Source organism: Nelusetta ayraudi, unplaced genomic scaffold (assembly GCF_046127955.1).
Source record: "Nelusetta ayraudi isolate G7.1 ecotype Tasmania unplaced genomic scaffold, CSIRO-AGI_Nayr_v1 ptg000004l, whole genome shotgun sequence".
NCBI lineage: Eukaryota > Metazoa > Chordata > Actinopteri > Tetraodontiformes > Monacanthidae > Nelusetta > Nelusetta ayraudi.
Genome location: NW_027466054.1, coordinates 2,620,912 through 2,637,347, shown reverse-complemented (window position 1 = coordinate 2,637,347; position 16,436 = coordinate 2,620,912). Strand labels below are relative to the sequence as shown.

At 44.1% G+C, this 16,436-nt stretch overlaps 1 protein-coding gene across 1 annotated transcript; it reads right to left on the bottom strand.

The window, feature by feature from the left end:
• Positions 1-119: 119 nt before the first annotated feature.
• On the bottom strand, positions 120-15,712 carry keap1b (kelch-like ECH-associated protein 1b). The gene is made up of 6 exons (XM_076043757.1): positions 14,705-15,712; positions 12,830-13,075; positions 9,260-9,936; positions 5,303-5,508; positions 4,310-4,486; positions 120-2,651 (listed from the first exon to the last, which is right to left on the bottom strand). The coding sequence occupies exons 1-6, from the start codon at positions 15,008-15,010 to the stop codon at positions 2,311-2,313; spliced, it is 1,953 nt and encodes a 650-aa protein (XP_075899872.1). The 5' UTR covers positions 15,011-15,712; the 3' UTR covers positions 120-2,310.
• Positions 15,713-16,436: the final 724 nt, after the last annotated feature.

Here is a 16,436-nt window from a genome sequence, read left to right as displayed (position 1 = left end):
TCGGGTGGAGAGGTAAACATTTTTGTCATAAAACAATGCAAGTGAATTTTGCATAATTTTGACTCTTTAAATCTATAAGAAAAAAGTATGACTACAGATAAAGACAAGCACAACATGACTCCAACTATACAATAAACATATATTTACTTTACAATGTATTATCGTACAGGATTTTCTTTTTCTGGGGGGGGGGAGAAATGTACAAAGCAGATCTTAAATATTCTAATCATTTCAACCATTTGGGAGAGAAAAAAAAATCCCTTTCCATAATAAGCAAACTTTGTTACAAACATCCTAAGTGAGCATTAACAGGAAGTTCAACTCAGTTACAATGCATGCTAGCTATTCCAAAACACAACACCAGAGTCCGACCTAATACAAAGTCCATGTCAGTTTGGGAGGACGAAGAAACCAAAAGGATCTGAACAAATAAATAAAAAAACCCTCTAAAATTCTGTACAAGACTTCAGAATATCAATGTACAAAACATCACTTAGAAATCTTTGTAGCTTAAATTGCTGTTACAAATACACTATGTTAAGCAAGGTCTTTGTCATGAGCAGACATTATCCGAACACTAATGCACAAACATGGTCACTTAAGTGTCTGAGGTTTTTGAGGAGGAAATAAAAGCCCAAAAGGTCAACTGGAAAAGTGGGCTTTGTTAAGTTGTGACAGCATTTTTGCCTCATATTCAAAAAAACCCCAAAACAAACAAAAAGAAAAACATTCAGTGTGATGTTTGGATCTAAGTTTATAAATGCTACAGTATTCCCTTTCCTTAATCACAACACAATTCAACTTCATTCTCTTGGCACTCGCATACCAAATATACAAGACGAGAGGCAATACTTGCGATCTGCTGAAACCTTTCGCAAAAACTTCACATTTAATAAACCTTCAGTGGCCATTAATGCAGGGACAAGTGCGTTGCCATGGAGCTTAACTTTAAGGACAGGCGCCTTTTTTTAAATTCAGCATTTTAATTTAAGTCTGTGGGCCTCATGCAAGAACCAGCCCTGTGAACATGTTTTGTGTCAATTGTATAAATGAACACTTTGCAACGTGGCAACCCGCTGCTGTGAGACCCAGACTGGTGGTTGTGTTAAGATCAAGTCTCTTCTTAACAGAAACCCAATTTACAGAGTTTAAATGTGCAGCCAAATCAACCTAAATATGAGTAGAATAATAATAAACAGTCTGAATACACACCTTTTTATTCTAACACCCAAACAGTGTGACTTCTGTAAAAAAAAAAAAAAAAAAAAAGATAATAAAAATCCACCTGTGATCATTACGGCTAACTCAATCACGGATTGCTTTGCCTTATTCATTACTCCGTGCAGTGAAAAGACTACACAAGATTAAAAGACAAGTCGTGTGTCAGAAACAGGGATTCTAAATTAATTCACACCTGTTCCTGGATGTTAGAAGATTCCATTGTGAAAGTCTTGTCAGAAATGCAGTCGATACGTGAAGGGAGTGATAAAAAAAATAGAAAATGATGCTTGCATGAGGCCCGTGGCCTTGTCTCCGCTTCCTCGTGGGGCTTTTCCAGGTTGGAAGGTTTGTGAGACGGCACGTCGTCGTGGCCGTCTTGACGTTTCCATCAGAGCACCTGAAGATGCTTCAGATCACAATAAACTGATGCCTTGGCATTGCTAATGGCACTTTATACTCTACTGTCCAAGCCCACAAACGCTACCGGTTTACCCCTCTTTTATAAAATCTACAAAATGCCATAAAGCCCCTCCCCTCCCCTCCCCTCCCCCTCCAAATCAGATTTTATGGACTGAACACTTTTTAAGTATAAAGAGCCCCAGATTACACTTCCAGCCTGTCAGTGGTCCTTTTCAGTGTGCAGCCCTTATTTCCCCCTTTCGATCTGAACGCCATAAGCCACAAACAACAACTCACCTCCCGCCTTGACCCTGGACCGTGACATCAGAGTTCGCACTTTAAAGCGAATCTCCTCCGTCAACGTATTAAGGGAGTAGTTAACACTGCATTGTCAAAATAAAGTGATTTTGCGTTTTTTTTTTTTGGAACCTGTATCAAATGCAATTCCATCCATCCATCCATCCATCCATCCATCCATCCATCTCCTATATCCGCTTCCTCCTGCACTGGGGGTTGCGGGGAAACGTAATTATTAAGAAAAGAAACAATCAGTGAGGCAGCGTGTGGTGTGCTGGCTCACCCTGCTGGGTCACCAGTGAGGGTCTGGATTTTTTTTGTGTGTGTTTTTTTGTTGTTTTTGAAAGACAGAGAGGGCTTTGAAGGTGTTGGTCTGTGTGTGGCTGATGCGCCTCAGGAGTCCTTGCTGAAGGGCCCACTGTGCTGCTGCTGCTCCTGCTGTTCCTGCTGCTGCTGCTGTTCCTGCTGCTGCTGCTGCTGCTCCTGCTGCTGCTGCTGCTGCTGCTCCTGCTGCTGACTGAGGCGGGAGCTGAAAGCGTGGTTGTTGGACTGGCGGACGCCGTTCTCCCTCTCGGCCCTCAGACACTGCGGCACATCCTTCTGACACGGCTCCATAGTGATGGCCACGCCTACACCGCTCCTCCCGGACGTCATGCGCGTCACCTCCAGCCAGGCGTCCTTCTCCGGGTCGTAGCACTCCACGCTGTCCAGGAAGGTGTTGCCGTCGTAGCCGCCTGGACACGATCATGGTAATTTTCTTAAAATGACATTCTCTGTAGCTCTGCGGGTCCATCATTTGCTCATTTGAAGGGATTTTCTTATGTGCAACATCTCATAAAGGATCTACGGAGATGAAATATTTGGACGCTTCTGGCTAAACTAAAACTAAATAACGACGCATCATATTCAAATAGCAAGCATATACAGTATGTTTACATTAAAACAGAGATTTTTTACCAGGACACGCAGCTGGTATGGAAACTGTGCGAGTGGGACAAGTGAGTGGACTTGTGTGAACATTGTTTACACTTACACCACCAGTCAAACGTTTGGACACCTGTTTCTTCTCTATCTTTACTACTTTCTACACTGTAGACACATACTGAAGACATCAAACATATGACCAAGACATGTGGATAAATGTGGCAAAAGAAAACAATGTTAAATACCTAAATATGTTATGTTATATATATATTTTTTATATGAAGTGTGGCTATTCTAGATCATCTAAAATATAAAACTCATTTGAGTCATTTCACAGCTTTTCGTTGAGTACATATTTCATATGTGTTCCTTCATAGTTTTGATGCCTTGAGTGACAATCCACAATGTAAATAGTCATGAAAATGAAAGAAAAACCATCAAATCGGAAGCTTGTGTCCAAACTTTTGACTGGTAGTGTTGCTTCCATAGCATTAGATGCTACAAAACGTTAAACACTGGGCCTTTAATTGATGAGGGAAGTTAAAAAAACAAAAACAAGAATCAGACATGGCACTATAGTTCATATAGACAGTGTTCTTCCTTTATAAAAGCACTGCTTTGTGAAGTAAAGCAGTGAAGTGAAATCAGAACCTGGTAAGATATTCTAATATCATTTGAAACAATTGGATAAAGGAACACCTCCATTTTTGACCAATGTATGGTACAGTGCAGGTACAGAAGGGAGCATTTGTGGTGTCCCGACTGGTTCTGAATGCAAATATATCACAAATCCATGGAGCACCCAGTTCCTCTTTCAGTTTGTTCCCAGAGTCAGAGAACAACATGCTGCGCTCGCAGGAGTTGTTCCTAGAAAGGCCTGACGCAGACTCTTCGCTTGCAGGAGAACTGAAAGTGAGTCTCAAGTTTCATTATCGCTAATAATCATATGCAAAACAATATTGCGATTGCCTGAACTATGACTTGGTAAAACCACGTAATTCCACAACCAAAGTGTCAAATTTCAGTTTCAAATTTCAGCCTTTTTTCAATTGCCATATCTAAGCACACACTGTAACTAAAGGGCTCTTTTTAGTTTCCTCTGCCACCAAAGGCTCGCTTGAAGTCGAAATATTGCTCCAAAAAACGAAATATTGTGCTAATCCTATCTATCCATTTTCATATAGAAAAACATAAAAGATAAGGACAGCACTCCAGTTAAAGCAGTGTGTCTCAAAGTGGGCGGCGGGGGCTGGGGGTGGGGGGGGGGGCACAGGGTCACGTCAGGGGAGGTGCGAAACACGAGGTGTCGTTTGCTGCTGTTTATTTGCACAACATAAATGACTAAGAGAAAAGTGAACTGAATGTTAAACAGGCGAAAGGAATGTTCATTTCTGAAATGTTTCAATAAGCTTAAGGTTGCTTCAAATAACTACTAATCAGCGCCACCGCCTGGCCAACGGCTACTCACCCATGACATAGATGCGGCCGTGCAATGCCGTGACTCCCAGCGCGCTGCGCCTGTGCCTCATGGAGGCGGCAAAGCTCCATGTATCCGTCTCCACGTCGTAGCGCTCCACCGTGTTCAGCTGGTTGGTGCCGTCGTAGCCGCCCATCACGTAGATGTGATTCCCCAGCGAGCAGACGCCTGGGCGAGGGGGAGCACGGAACATCTCAGCAAGGCCTTTTACAACTTAAGACACTCTCAGCAGATAGAAATCACATGGAGCGAAGTCGTCTTGCTGAGCATTGCCAGCTTGATATGATCATTCCAGCTGCTGGTCTAAAGTCTAACCTGCGGATTATTCAGTGGCTGAGCCAGAAAGGTTTCCTTTGGGGCTGAGGGGGTGCACAAGGTGAGATCATGACTCAATGCAGAGGAGAAATTTTGCATCCTTTGGGATGTGACAATCACTGGGACTTTAATATAATATACACTACCAGTCAAAAGTTTGGACACAAGCTTCTGATTTGATGGTTTTTCTTTCATTTTCATGACTATTGACATTGTAGATTGACACTCAAGGCATCAAAACTATGAATGAACACATATGGAATATGTATTAAACAAAAAACTGTGAAATGACTCAAACAAGTTTTATATTTTAGATGATCTAGAACAGCCACCCTTCATATATAACATATATATATATATATATATATATATATAACATAACATATTTAGGAATTTAACTTTTTTTTTCTTTTGCCACATTAATCCACATATCTTGGTCATATGTCTGAGGTCAGTGTGTGTCTACAGTGTAGAAAGTAGTAAAGATAGAGAAAAAACAGGTGTGTCCAAACTTTTGACTGGTGTTGTATAATATATAATATATATATGAGGTGTCGGGGGTAATTTCAGACAGAGCTTTAGAGTGCCTGATGAAGAGGGGTGCACAAATCTTACATTTGCAAGACCTGTTGCTGGGCAAAAAAAAGAAGAAAGTCAGTAAACCCTCACCAGCTCCAGAGCGCAGTGTCTTCATGGAGGCCATGGTCTTCCATTCATCCCTCTCCGGGTTGTAACACTCGCAGGAGCTGAGCCGGTTGGCGCCGTCGTAGCCCCCCACGGCGTACAGCAGCCGGTTGATCACCGCCACGCCCACGCCGATGCGTCGCGTCAACATGGGGGCGACCAGGTGCCACTGGTCCCTTTCTGGGTCGTACCTGCACCACAGGAAGAACACATGGCTACGCTTTTACTTCCCTTTTCTTTTGAAGATTCATTTTCCACTTTTCATTGTTCCAGTTTTTTTCTTCCTGTAAAACATAAACTACCAGTCAAAAGTGTGGACACACCCAATGAATTTAATGTCTTTTCTGTCATTCTCATGACTATTGACATTGCTGTTTCTCACTGAGAGCATCAAAACTACGTATGAACACACATAGAATTACGTAGGAAACAATAAAAGTGTGAAATGACGCAAACACGTTTTAAATTTAAATTCTTCAAAATAGCCACCTTAGATAAAAAGCATATTTAGAGTTATTGAATGTGTTTTTCTTTGCTGCATAATGACATATATCTTGCTCATATATTTGATGTCTTCAGTATCTATCTGCAGTGTAGAAAGTTGTAAAGATTAAAAAAATAAATTACATGAGAGAAGGTGTATTCAAACTTTTGACTGGTAGTGTAGGTGTCAAACTCTGGCCCGCGGGCCAAATTTGGCCCACAGTGTCATTATAATTGACCCGTGAGGCAACGCAAAATCACAACTGGGGCTCTGCTATTATACAGCACATCTACCGCTAATACTACAAATCCCAGAATGCTCTCCTGGCATTTGGACAACATGTTCATTGAAGGACATTATTATTACTTTTACTGTTTATTGTTGTGGTTTCATTTTTAAATGTATTATCAGCCAGTGGAAAAAGGTTACTGTTGAAATTTAAATCAGAAGGCTGCAAGTAAAGTACATTTCATTCATCTTGATGAGTTTTTTATCATTTCAAATTCGATTTTGCACGTGTGCAATATTACATTATTTATTGCATAGTATTAGGCTTTGCTTGTTCCATATTCAGTTTGAAGCAAAAGTAATTTAGGTCTATATAAAAAGATTTATTCAATAAATATCAATGTTTGTCCAAGTTGTACATTTTGGCCCAGTGTGTATTTGAGTTCGACAGCCCTGCTCTAAAAAGTGAGTTCCATGATCCTGAGTGGTGGGCCGGGCCGCCCAGGGCTGCAGAGAGGACACGTGCTAACTGACTGGGTGACATATGCGGTCACAAGCTGCCGCTCTGCACCTGCCAACGAGAGGTTGTAACACATGGGAGGTTCAAGCTGTCGGGCCCCTCTGCAGGCAGCCAAACAACAGGTTGGATGTATTACACTGACAGGATCAGGCCTCTGCCGTGCCCCTCCAGCTGCAAACACGGATGATCACAATCACATCCCAGCGGAAAGAAAACTGTGGAGTGTGAAATGAAATCAATTACACAAACAAAAGCGTATGAGAGGTCCTCTTAAAAAGGTACAGTGTGTAATATTTGGGTTCACGTATGACTTTTTATATTGGTAAAAGCTTATTATTGTGCCCATAAATACATAAATAAAAGTGTATAATCGCAGTACAATAAAATTAATTTGGTTTTCTTATCCTTGGAATGATTCTCATATAAATATAAGAACATACATCTAGCAAGGGTCTTGCTTCCAGTTAGCTGCCATACTTCTAAGGAAGCCTGGTGTGGACAATCCAGCCCGCCTGACAGCGTGTTTCGTGTTGATGGTGAACGTTCGAGTCTTTAAACAAACCAACAGACAAGAAGGTGGACGAGGTATCCAGGTTTGGGTGTGCAGGCCACCGTAGTTCACTGGCAAGCTCAGGAGACGGAGGCAGAATGAAAGAGTGCTGCAATCTAAACTGAAATACTTGATGTGTCTTCTTAAAATATCCAAATATTACACACTTTACCTTTAGGAGAGGAATTTGGACTCAGTCTTTGATTTTTTTCTAAATGTGCTGAGTCACCATGTGAGCATTTCGGCCTCTGAGCCAATCAAGTCATCATGGTGCGTCTGGTTAATATTTGCTCCTTGTCACTGCTATCTGTTGGTGTCATCTGCAGACCAAAGTCAAGGTCGGGTAAATCTTCAGCTGTGAATTTTCATTACCAGTTTACAGAATTTGTCGTATTGTTATCATAGGAATGTGCCGAATGTCCCTGACAGTGCTAAGGAAACACCTGCAGAGCAAAAGAACAAAAAATGGACTTGTTTGTTTGTTAGCAGGATATGTGCAGTGTACGCACATAAATATGTTAATGATTCTAAAGCGGTGACTCGACAGATACGCGTCATCACAGATAAGCAGTTGACACCACCCAGCCTCTTGTTCTCATTGGCTATTGCAAGACGCCCATGCGAGGCAGGCAGTGCGCGGTGGAATCCTGCATGTCACACGTTTGATGAGTGTGACTCATCAGGGAGACTCCAACTTAGATGGGAGCCTGTTGTACGAAAGAAAACCCCTTTTTCTCACAACCAGGTCCGAGGTCATCAGCGCAGGGGAAACACCTGGCCCAGAATCATTACAATATTATAGTTTCAATATAGTTTCAGTATAGATTTTTATAGTTTCAAACTCACTCGGATGTGTCTTGTAAGCAGTAAAAGGCAACACCTGCCACTGACTCAGAACACCTGACTGTATCGGACTTCATGCAACTTTGATCATCTGTGACTTGTCACAAGGACATTTCTCAGTTTCTGCTACTATGCTGAAGATTTCTACCAGATACTAGCTATTCAACTCACACATTAAAATCAACAAGATTATTATTGTTTTTACCAGCAGTCATGCCATTTATAACAAATGTTCTATTTTCCTGTGCTGTACACCTTCTTCACTGAGGCTTTGTGCAAACTAAAATGTATAGCAGGAAGTACTAAGAAGGGGAAAAAAACCCACAAATTCCAGGAAGTGAAATTATTTCTGCTCTTGAATCATTCATTGACCAGGTAGGTACAATAAACAAAGCAGAGAACAAGCTGGTCTTTCTTCTCGTCCCATTACATTGAATAAACGCTTAGACCTGCACTGAGTCATACATCACCGTTTAATTCGCTGGAAAGCCACAAGACTCAAATTATAACAGGCCAGAGTGTATAACGTACCTGTTGCTATATATGAGGTAGGACAGGAAAACAAAATCTTTATGATGAGAAAATGTAGTAAAATATAAAAAGGGTTGGCATTATTTATAGCTCACACTGAATGTATAACAGCATTCCCTTTTAACAGGTACATGTTAAAAGTACAGATGTCAAACGATTAATTTTCAAATCAAGATTAATCCGTAACGTTCCATAGTTGATCGCAATTAATTGCATTTCGATTGATCTGTTATTTTACATTTTTAACTTTTGTATCAGTTCCTTCAAACCAGTTCATCTAAACACACTAATTACATATTCATCTTGAAGAAGTTCCTCTTTTGTTCCTTTTTTAGATTTGTGCAGCTCCAGTATGCGTGAACAATTGTTCCCCTCAATGGGAAGGTGTACGACAGGTCAGAGCATTCAGTTGCCACACGTTTAGCAACCGCTTTAGTTGACATCATTTCATCCACAGGTCTACGGCGACTCTCACACACTCCAAAATATTTCTTTTGGCAAAGCGGTGCCTCGCCGGTCTGGTGGATTTTGGACTTTTATGTTGATGTTGAATGTTTAGTGTGCAGGTGGTAGCTTCAACCATCGCTGCAGTGTCATTGTACAACATAAACACAGCTAATGTTAGCAGGATCCAGTGTCGAAACAAAGCGCTACGGTTCGGGGACCGGACTACGGCTCAATGGAAGGGCAAAAATGGCTTGCGATTAAAATGCGATTAAAAGATTAACAAACGTGTTATTGATAACAAAACGACAACGGCCAAATTTAAAAAAACAACTTGCTCACCGTTCAACGCTGTTGTGATGGATGCATCCGTGGGATCCGCCGACCGCGTATATCATGCAATCGATGACGCCCACGCCGATTCGGTTCCTGGGCACGCTCATGGGCGCGCACGGCAGCCAGCAGTTGTTCATGGGGTTGTAGCAGTCCAGCGCGTTAGAGTCCATGTTGCCGTCGGGCGCGTTGTTCCTACCGCCCACGGCGTAGAAGAGGCCGCTGATCACGCAGGCCGCCAGGCCGCTGCGAGGCACCTGCAGGTCGGCCAGCCGCAGCCAGGTGGCGCTGCAGGGGTTGTACGCCTCCAGGTAGCTGAGCGACTGGCGGAAGTAGCCCCCCGCCGTGTAGATGAGCTGCGGCACCTTGGGCGTTCGGCAGGAGATGACTTTGGTGGGCTTGTGGAGGGTGAGGTCCTGGAAGATCTGGGCCAGGTAGTCCTTGCACTGGGGGTCCCACTCCAGGGACTGCAGCTGGGCCTGCAGGAAGTTGGGTGTGAGGGAATGGCAGCGGACAGCCTGCAGCAGGGCCTGGACGTACGGCCGGCGGTTCTCCCGGTCGTAGCGCACCCAGGCCTCGCACGCCTGGAAGACCTCCGACTCGCAGCGCACGTTGAGCTCGTCGCGGCTGATGAGGGTGACCAGCTGGCAGTGGGACAAGTTGAAGAACTCCTCCTGGGTTGCGACCTGTCGACATGAGCGGGGACGAGGGAAGGGTTTTGTAACTCAACCGCTTTGCCGGACTGATCAAAGCAACGTGTTGAGGAAAGTAACAGGTTTGGAACCTACATTTGGAGTTCTTTTGCTGTTTTTTTTTTTTATTAAAATAGTATTATAAGAATTTGTAGAACTTTGTTTAACTAGCCAGACTCAAATTGGGGCACCCTTACACTGATTAATAACCCCGGCTCTAATTCTACCCATCTCTAGATCTACATATACCCCGAAAACAACACATGTGACCCTGCATTCGTCCTCAGAGTTTGCTTCTTGCTAAAAGCAACGCTTTGCTGGACCTCCAGCGTGTTTGGAAGAGGACAAAAGCGAGGCAGGCTTGAGGGACAACTGGGTCAAACTCCATGACCTTTAGGTATCCGCGTCCTTTGCAGGACAGGACTGATCTCGAGAACTGCGCATTTCAGCAAACACTTTCCGAAAAGTTCAGTGAGCAAAAGGATTTACGATTGGACTAATTTCTAGGGAGTTCAATCGCAGGTCAGCGGTGTTGGTGCTCGAAAACAATGGCAAAAGAATGTTCTTCTTATAAAGGCGCTGACATCTACCTAACAATGCAAATGAGGGCAAAGACGCAACACTGGGTCTTTCCGCTACGTGACACACACACACAAAAGTCACACCCACAGACATTCACGGTCGCAGTGTACTGGCGGGTGTGTGCAAACTGAATGGATGTGACCAGATGAGAAGCCCTGTATCAACGCAGGTCTGTCCACTACGTCACCCCTGCAGTCTGCCAGAGTCACAGTGAGTCAGCCTGAAAGCCCAGTAACCAATCAGCCGCCGCAGCCTCACACAGCACATCTACAGCAAACAGAGCAGTGAAAGCGGCTGCAGATGACCGTCTATAACAATCACAATCACATCTGGATGCGATCATTTATTAGCTGCTTTACTGGGCATCAAACCCGAGTTTGCTGTTGGATCAAGTGGGATTCACTTGATCAAATACAGTATTTGTTTTTCATTTATTAACACTCACCCAGTATTTATTCTAGAAATTAAAAAAAAATCTAAAATCGCCACAGCACTTCACAATCATCGCTCCTGACAAGAAAATGACATCACAGTCAAAAGCATCCCCACTGATTGTCGGATACATAAGCCTGTGACATTTGTCCTCTGCATTTGACCCATCGCCCAAAGGAGCGGTGAGCAGCAGCAGTGCACTGGCATATTTGGTTTTGATTTTGGTGATTAATGGGCATAAAAGCCTTCACCAGCAGCTGACCCAGGAAGCGCATTCCAGCTACAGTTGGGAACAATATATTTCTTTCATAAATAAGAGTTTTTTTTTCAGTTTTATTTTTAATGAATGTGATAGTTAAATAGCCATTAGGGAAACACTTTCACAAAGATCCAATCGATATCAACGCTATTTACTCCATTACCACAAATAAACTTACTCACTTATTAAAGTAGAGTCAAGTCAGAGTGATGCAGCAAGTTGAATGTCAATCCAACTTGTGGATTCAGTGTCAATTTTCCAATCAAACTCAATTTTTTCGTTTCACAGTCAAAGCAAAACAATTTTGAAAATCAAACCATACGTATTCTCACCGGCAAATTCTAAATATGCAAATAAGGAAATCTTTTAGAGCCTAAACCTTCTTAGAGTCCCATCAAAACTCTTAAATTTGCTTTTTCAAGCTTCGCTGTCGTCAACCTGTATCACAGTCGGCGTGAAGAGCTTCGATCTGAACGTGGCACATTTTCACGCATGAAAAATTCCCCAACGTGTACAGCGTTTGAAAGCTGAAAGAGAAATCTTAAAGTGTCTGGTATTGGCATGACATTGCCTGTTCAACACGCTTCCATTTCCTGTTTTCTTTTAAAGGAACAGGCTATATCGAGAACTGGTTCTGTGATCAGAATACACAGTAAACACCTGTCTCTGTCTAATCTGTAAACTCATCGTAAACGTAGTTTTGAGTCTTGAAATGCCTTGTCTCAGAGTATTTGCAATATTTGGAGCCGCGACAGTGACTGCGACAACCGGCAACAAGAGGTTAACTCTCATCGTGAGTCACGGGCCAGTTCTGAAGCGCATCTGAAGCGGAGAAGACAAGGAGCAGAAACCACAACGGAACAACAGACACAGCATTACTCATATCAGAATATACACTACATCATATCCAAACCCCCCCCCGACACACTTAGAATGGCATGTTGTTGCAGTCGGAAACGTGGTAAATCATTAATTACAGTTAAAGTCAAAGTTGACTCTCATGTTGAGACGCAGACGATGAATGTTATCATTAAAATTCAGACGTCTAATTTGGCACAGAGTAACAATTACACAACACAAGGCCGTACGCAGCCCTGCGCTGCAAGTCTGCAACAGCTCAACAACATAGTGCATCTGTTTCAAAGCATGGGACGGATGTTCACTACCAGTCACAAGTTTGGAAAAACCTTCCCATGCAATTTTTATTTTTACCTTTACAACTTTCTACACTTGAGATAGATACTGAAGACATCAAATATGATGCAAGCTATACAGTATGTCATTATGCAGCAAAGACAAACACGTCAAATAACTCTAAATATGCTTTTTATGAAAGGTGGCTATTTTGCAGAATTTAAATGTGAAACGTGTTTGAGTTATTTTACACCTTTATTGTTGCCTCCATAATTCCATACGTGTTCATACGTAGTTTTGATGCCTTCAGTGCGAAACTGCAATGTCAATAGTCACGAGAATGAAAGAAAAGTCATTGAATTCATAGGGCATGTCCAAACTGTTGACCGGTAGTGCACATATACTCAGTCTGCACCACATGGGGACCCCACTGTATTTTTTTGGGTTGTTTTTTTGCTCAAAAGCAAACTGCAGCATTACCTGACTGAAGTTCAAGTAGATGTACTCTCTGGCCTTCTGGTGCAGCTCGGTGCAGCCGATCTGCTCGGCGAAGTTGGCGATGCCGATGGCGTTGCTGGGGTCGAGCTGCTGCACGAGGAAGTCGCAGCAGGCCTTGACCACGCTGTCGATCTGGTACATGACGGCGCCGTTCATCACGTGGATCACGCACTTCTCCCCCACCGAGATGCTGGCCGTGTAGGCGAACTCCATCAACCGCTCCATGACCTACAGCGGCCAGAGGGGGAAAGAATAAAGTGGCGGGTCGCAGGTGCAGCATGGCATCCTCAAGACACGGTCAACAGAGGCACACTCGCTCTTCTGGTGGGATTTATTTCTCCAAAAGGGAGGCCAGCTGGTGAGTAAAGAAGACATCAGCCATCCATTGTCTCCATCTCACCGCTTCTCCTGGGCTGTTTATGTACATCTGACCTCAGAGTCCTACTACTTGCAGTATGCAGACGATTGGGAAATGCTACTCCTGCCACCGTAGTGTGCCTTGAACGCTGCCATGAGTTCAGTTTGTAGCAAAGTACAAAAGAAAGGGAGGTGACAGGCCTCAGATAGTGATGCAGGTTGTGGGTGGGTGGAAATGGCCAGGATATGCTTTAAGTCAAAGCAAGTAAAGTAGATCATTTTACACACTACTACGTGTTGGAAGGCAACCCTGCACTTTGGCTGGGAGTGTTTCTGGAGCCTCTGCCAGCTGTCTTAGGGTGAAGGCAGGGTTACACCCTGGACAAGTCGCCGGTTTATCTCAGGGCCACGTGGAAGAAGCCTGAGCGCCAAGAGAGAATCATCACAGAAAGGCCCCCGGGCCAGGGAATCGAACCCGCGACCTTCTTGCTGTGAGGCCACCGTGCTAAGCACTGCACCAAATGACGTCAGCACAGTGTAAATCATTCTGTCATAGCCATCGCTTTGTTTAACTTTGGCCCGGCTTTATTTCTGCCACCCTTCACTTTGTTTGTCACCTATAAGTCAGTGGTGCCTGAGAGTGGCACACTGTGAACTGAAGAAAACCCAAGGTGTGCGCAAGGAGAACCCTCAATAAAAGGAACATCAGCAAAGCTGGCATTGGTTTACAATAGCAGCGGTTACGTGGGACACATTCCAGGAAGGAAGTAAGGTGGAACGCCGCTGAGCGGCAGCCTCGATGACGCTCTGTTGCTTCACATTGTGTGAAGAGGACTCACTTTTTGACCTGCGAGCTCACACAGACACGTACCAGGATGTACACTGGGCAGCTCGGTGGAACGGTGGTCAGATTACGGTCAGACCACTGGTGAATCGCTCCGGAGGTTTTCTTTTGGAACGGTACCAAGAACACCTAGCGCCACTGTTCTTAGGAGTTGTTTATGGTCCACATCTGAGTCTGATTACCGGTTCACATGTGAACCGCAGTAAAGGGTAAATACAAAAGGAATCGAGTTTAGAAAAAAAAAAAAAAACTCAATCATACTATGCAACTGCAGGCATGCCATGTCTGTTTATTCAGTTTTGCACTTTAGAGCAGCCTTTCTCAACTGGTGGGCCATCACTCAAAAATGGGTCGCAGAGATGTTTAAATATGTGTGTATGTATATATGTTGTCGTGTTCTCATAACTTTCATTTTGCAGGACACACATTTAAATAATTTATTGACTAGACATGACAGAAAGTGGACTAGCGTTTATTTTGTGGGATAACTTTGGGTCGCGGCTTCATTATCAGAAAAAAAAAAAATCTCGCTGTGTATTGGATATTAACTGTAGAATAGTGTCGGAAATACTTGAATGCTTCATTACTATCTCCAAAATAAATGCATGTCCATCCAAACCATTGAGTCAGTCGAGAGACGGTCGCGTGGGACTCACCCTGGGATGGATCCCTTCGATGGGCACCAGCTCCATGCCGCACTCCTTCAGGCCGTTGGTGAACATGGCCCTGAAGACCGGCGACGACGAGGCCAGCACCACCTTGTGAGCCACAAAGTCCACGGCCTCCAGGTCCTGGTAGCGCACGCGCAGCGTGACGTCACAGAGCTGCCGCTCCAGGCGCAGCTCGTTCATGATGGCGAAGGCGGCCGTGGTGTGGCTCTCGAGCGTGTAGCTGAAGACCCTGTGGCCGTTGCGCGTGGACGGGGTCACCAGCGCCTTGCATTCTGTCATGCACTCTGTCATTTCCCACCAGTTCTCCTCCTCCTTTGCACTCTCTCTGTCTCAGGAAGAGCAGGAAGCGTTGCAGGGCATCCTTGCGCCGGGCGTACGGGAGATAAAATGCTGGAGGCCTGCTCTGGGCTCTTTGCTGAGGTGGGACAGTTCAATTTTGGGCCCGGCTCAAGTGGAGATAAAGCATCTCTTGCGCTGCTCAGTGCTCAAGTCCAGCCAGGTGCTCTTTGTGCCATTATTAGAGACGTCCGTGGGAGGCTACAAGCTCGGTCGGTCTCAATTTTACATTGTGCACCTCCAACATAGTCAAGACGTCTTGCAGGAGTTCAACACTCCACTGAAATTAAAACAAGAGTCCACGCAGCAGTTTTTGCTTAATATATGGGACTGAAAAGTTTTCGCTGTGTGCACACGTTTCTGGAAATTAGGGAAACTTGTCCAAGGTCATCATCTTCAGGTTTTTGGTCTTTGTTGTCGTCTTCTCATAAATTGACCCGAACCTTGCAAAACAAGCAGGCCTATGCTGCATATTGATCCTTTTTATGGGTCAGGTGAAAGTCTGATTTACTGCTCTACTTCATCTGCAGCTCCACAGCTACGCGCCGTCAACGAGCCAGCGCAAGGCTTGTTGACTCAAGACGAAAACTCAACACCGGGTCAAGTGCCAAAAGGTGTCATAAGTGTAACTCGGAGCCCTCGGGAGCGGGAGGTGGGTGGGACACTGGTGGTGGTGGGGGGGGGCTTTCTCTGAAGAGCTCTTCCTTGAGGTTCCCCAGCACAGGAATGTGTTTGCGCTGCTGTGGTTGCGAAGAGGCTTTGGGCTCAGCTGACAACTGGGGAGGAAAAAAAGAAAAGAGAAAGTAAGACAGTGACTTCAGAGGTGGTTCTCGTTTAAATGAGGATTGCCGTTTTTTTTGTTGTTTTTTTAAAGCACCATCAGTGCTCAACCATCTTGTTTATCTGTGTTGTTGAGCATTTTTATGTTATATATATATATATATATATATATATATATATGTACGTGTGTGTGTGTGTGTGTGTGTGTGTGTGTGTGCGCAAGTTTGTAAGTGAAGATGTGTAAAGGAGCTCATGCCCAGGGAGAAGGGGTGACTTCAATTAGGCTTGAATTTGGCTGGCTACCATTAAGTGTGTTTTCCAGTCATGTGACCAGTCCAGCTCAGGCCTGGCTGGGACAGAGCAAGGCCTGGTCGCAATGACGATGACGCACTTTGTGAGTCTTCTTATCTCAACCCATAAGAAGCGCGTTAGTGCATCAGAACTCAATAAATCCACCAGCTCTGGCTCATCACAGGCACTATTCTAAACTGCCAAAAAAAACTAAAAAAAAAAAACAAAACCCAAAAAACCCCCAAAGATGACGTCTTTTTCTTCTGTGCTCATGGAACATCTTTTGTTCCCTAAAATAGGTTGCAGAGTT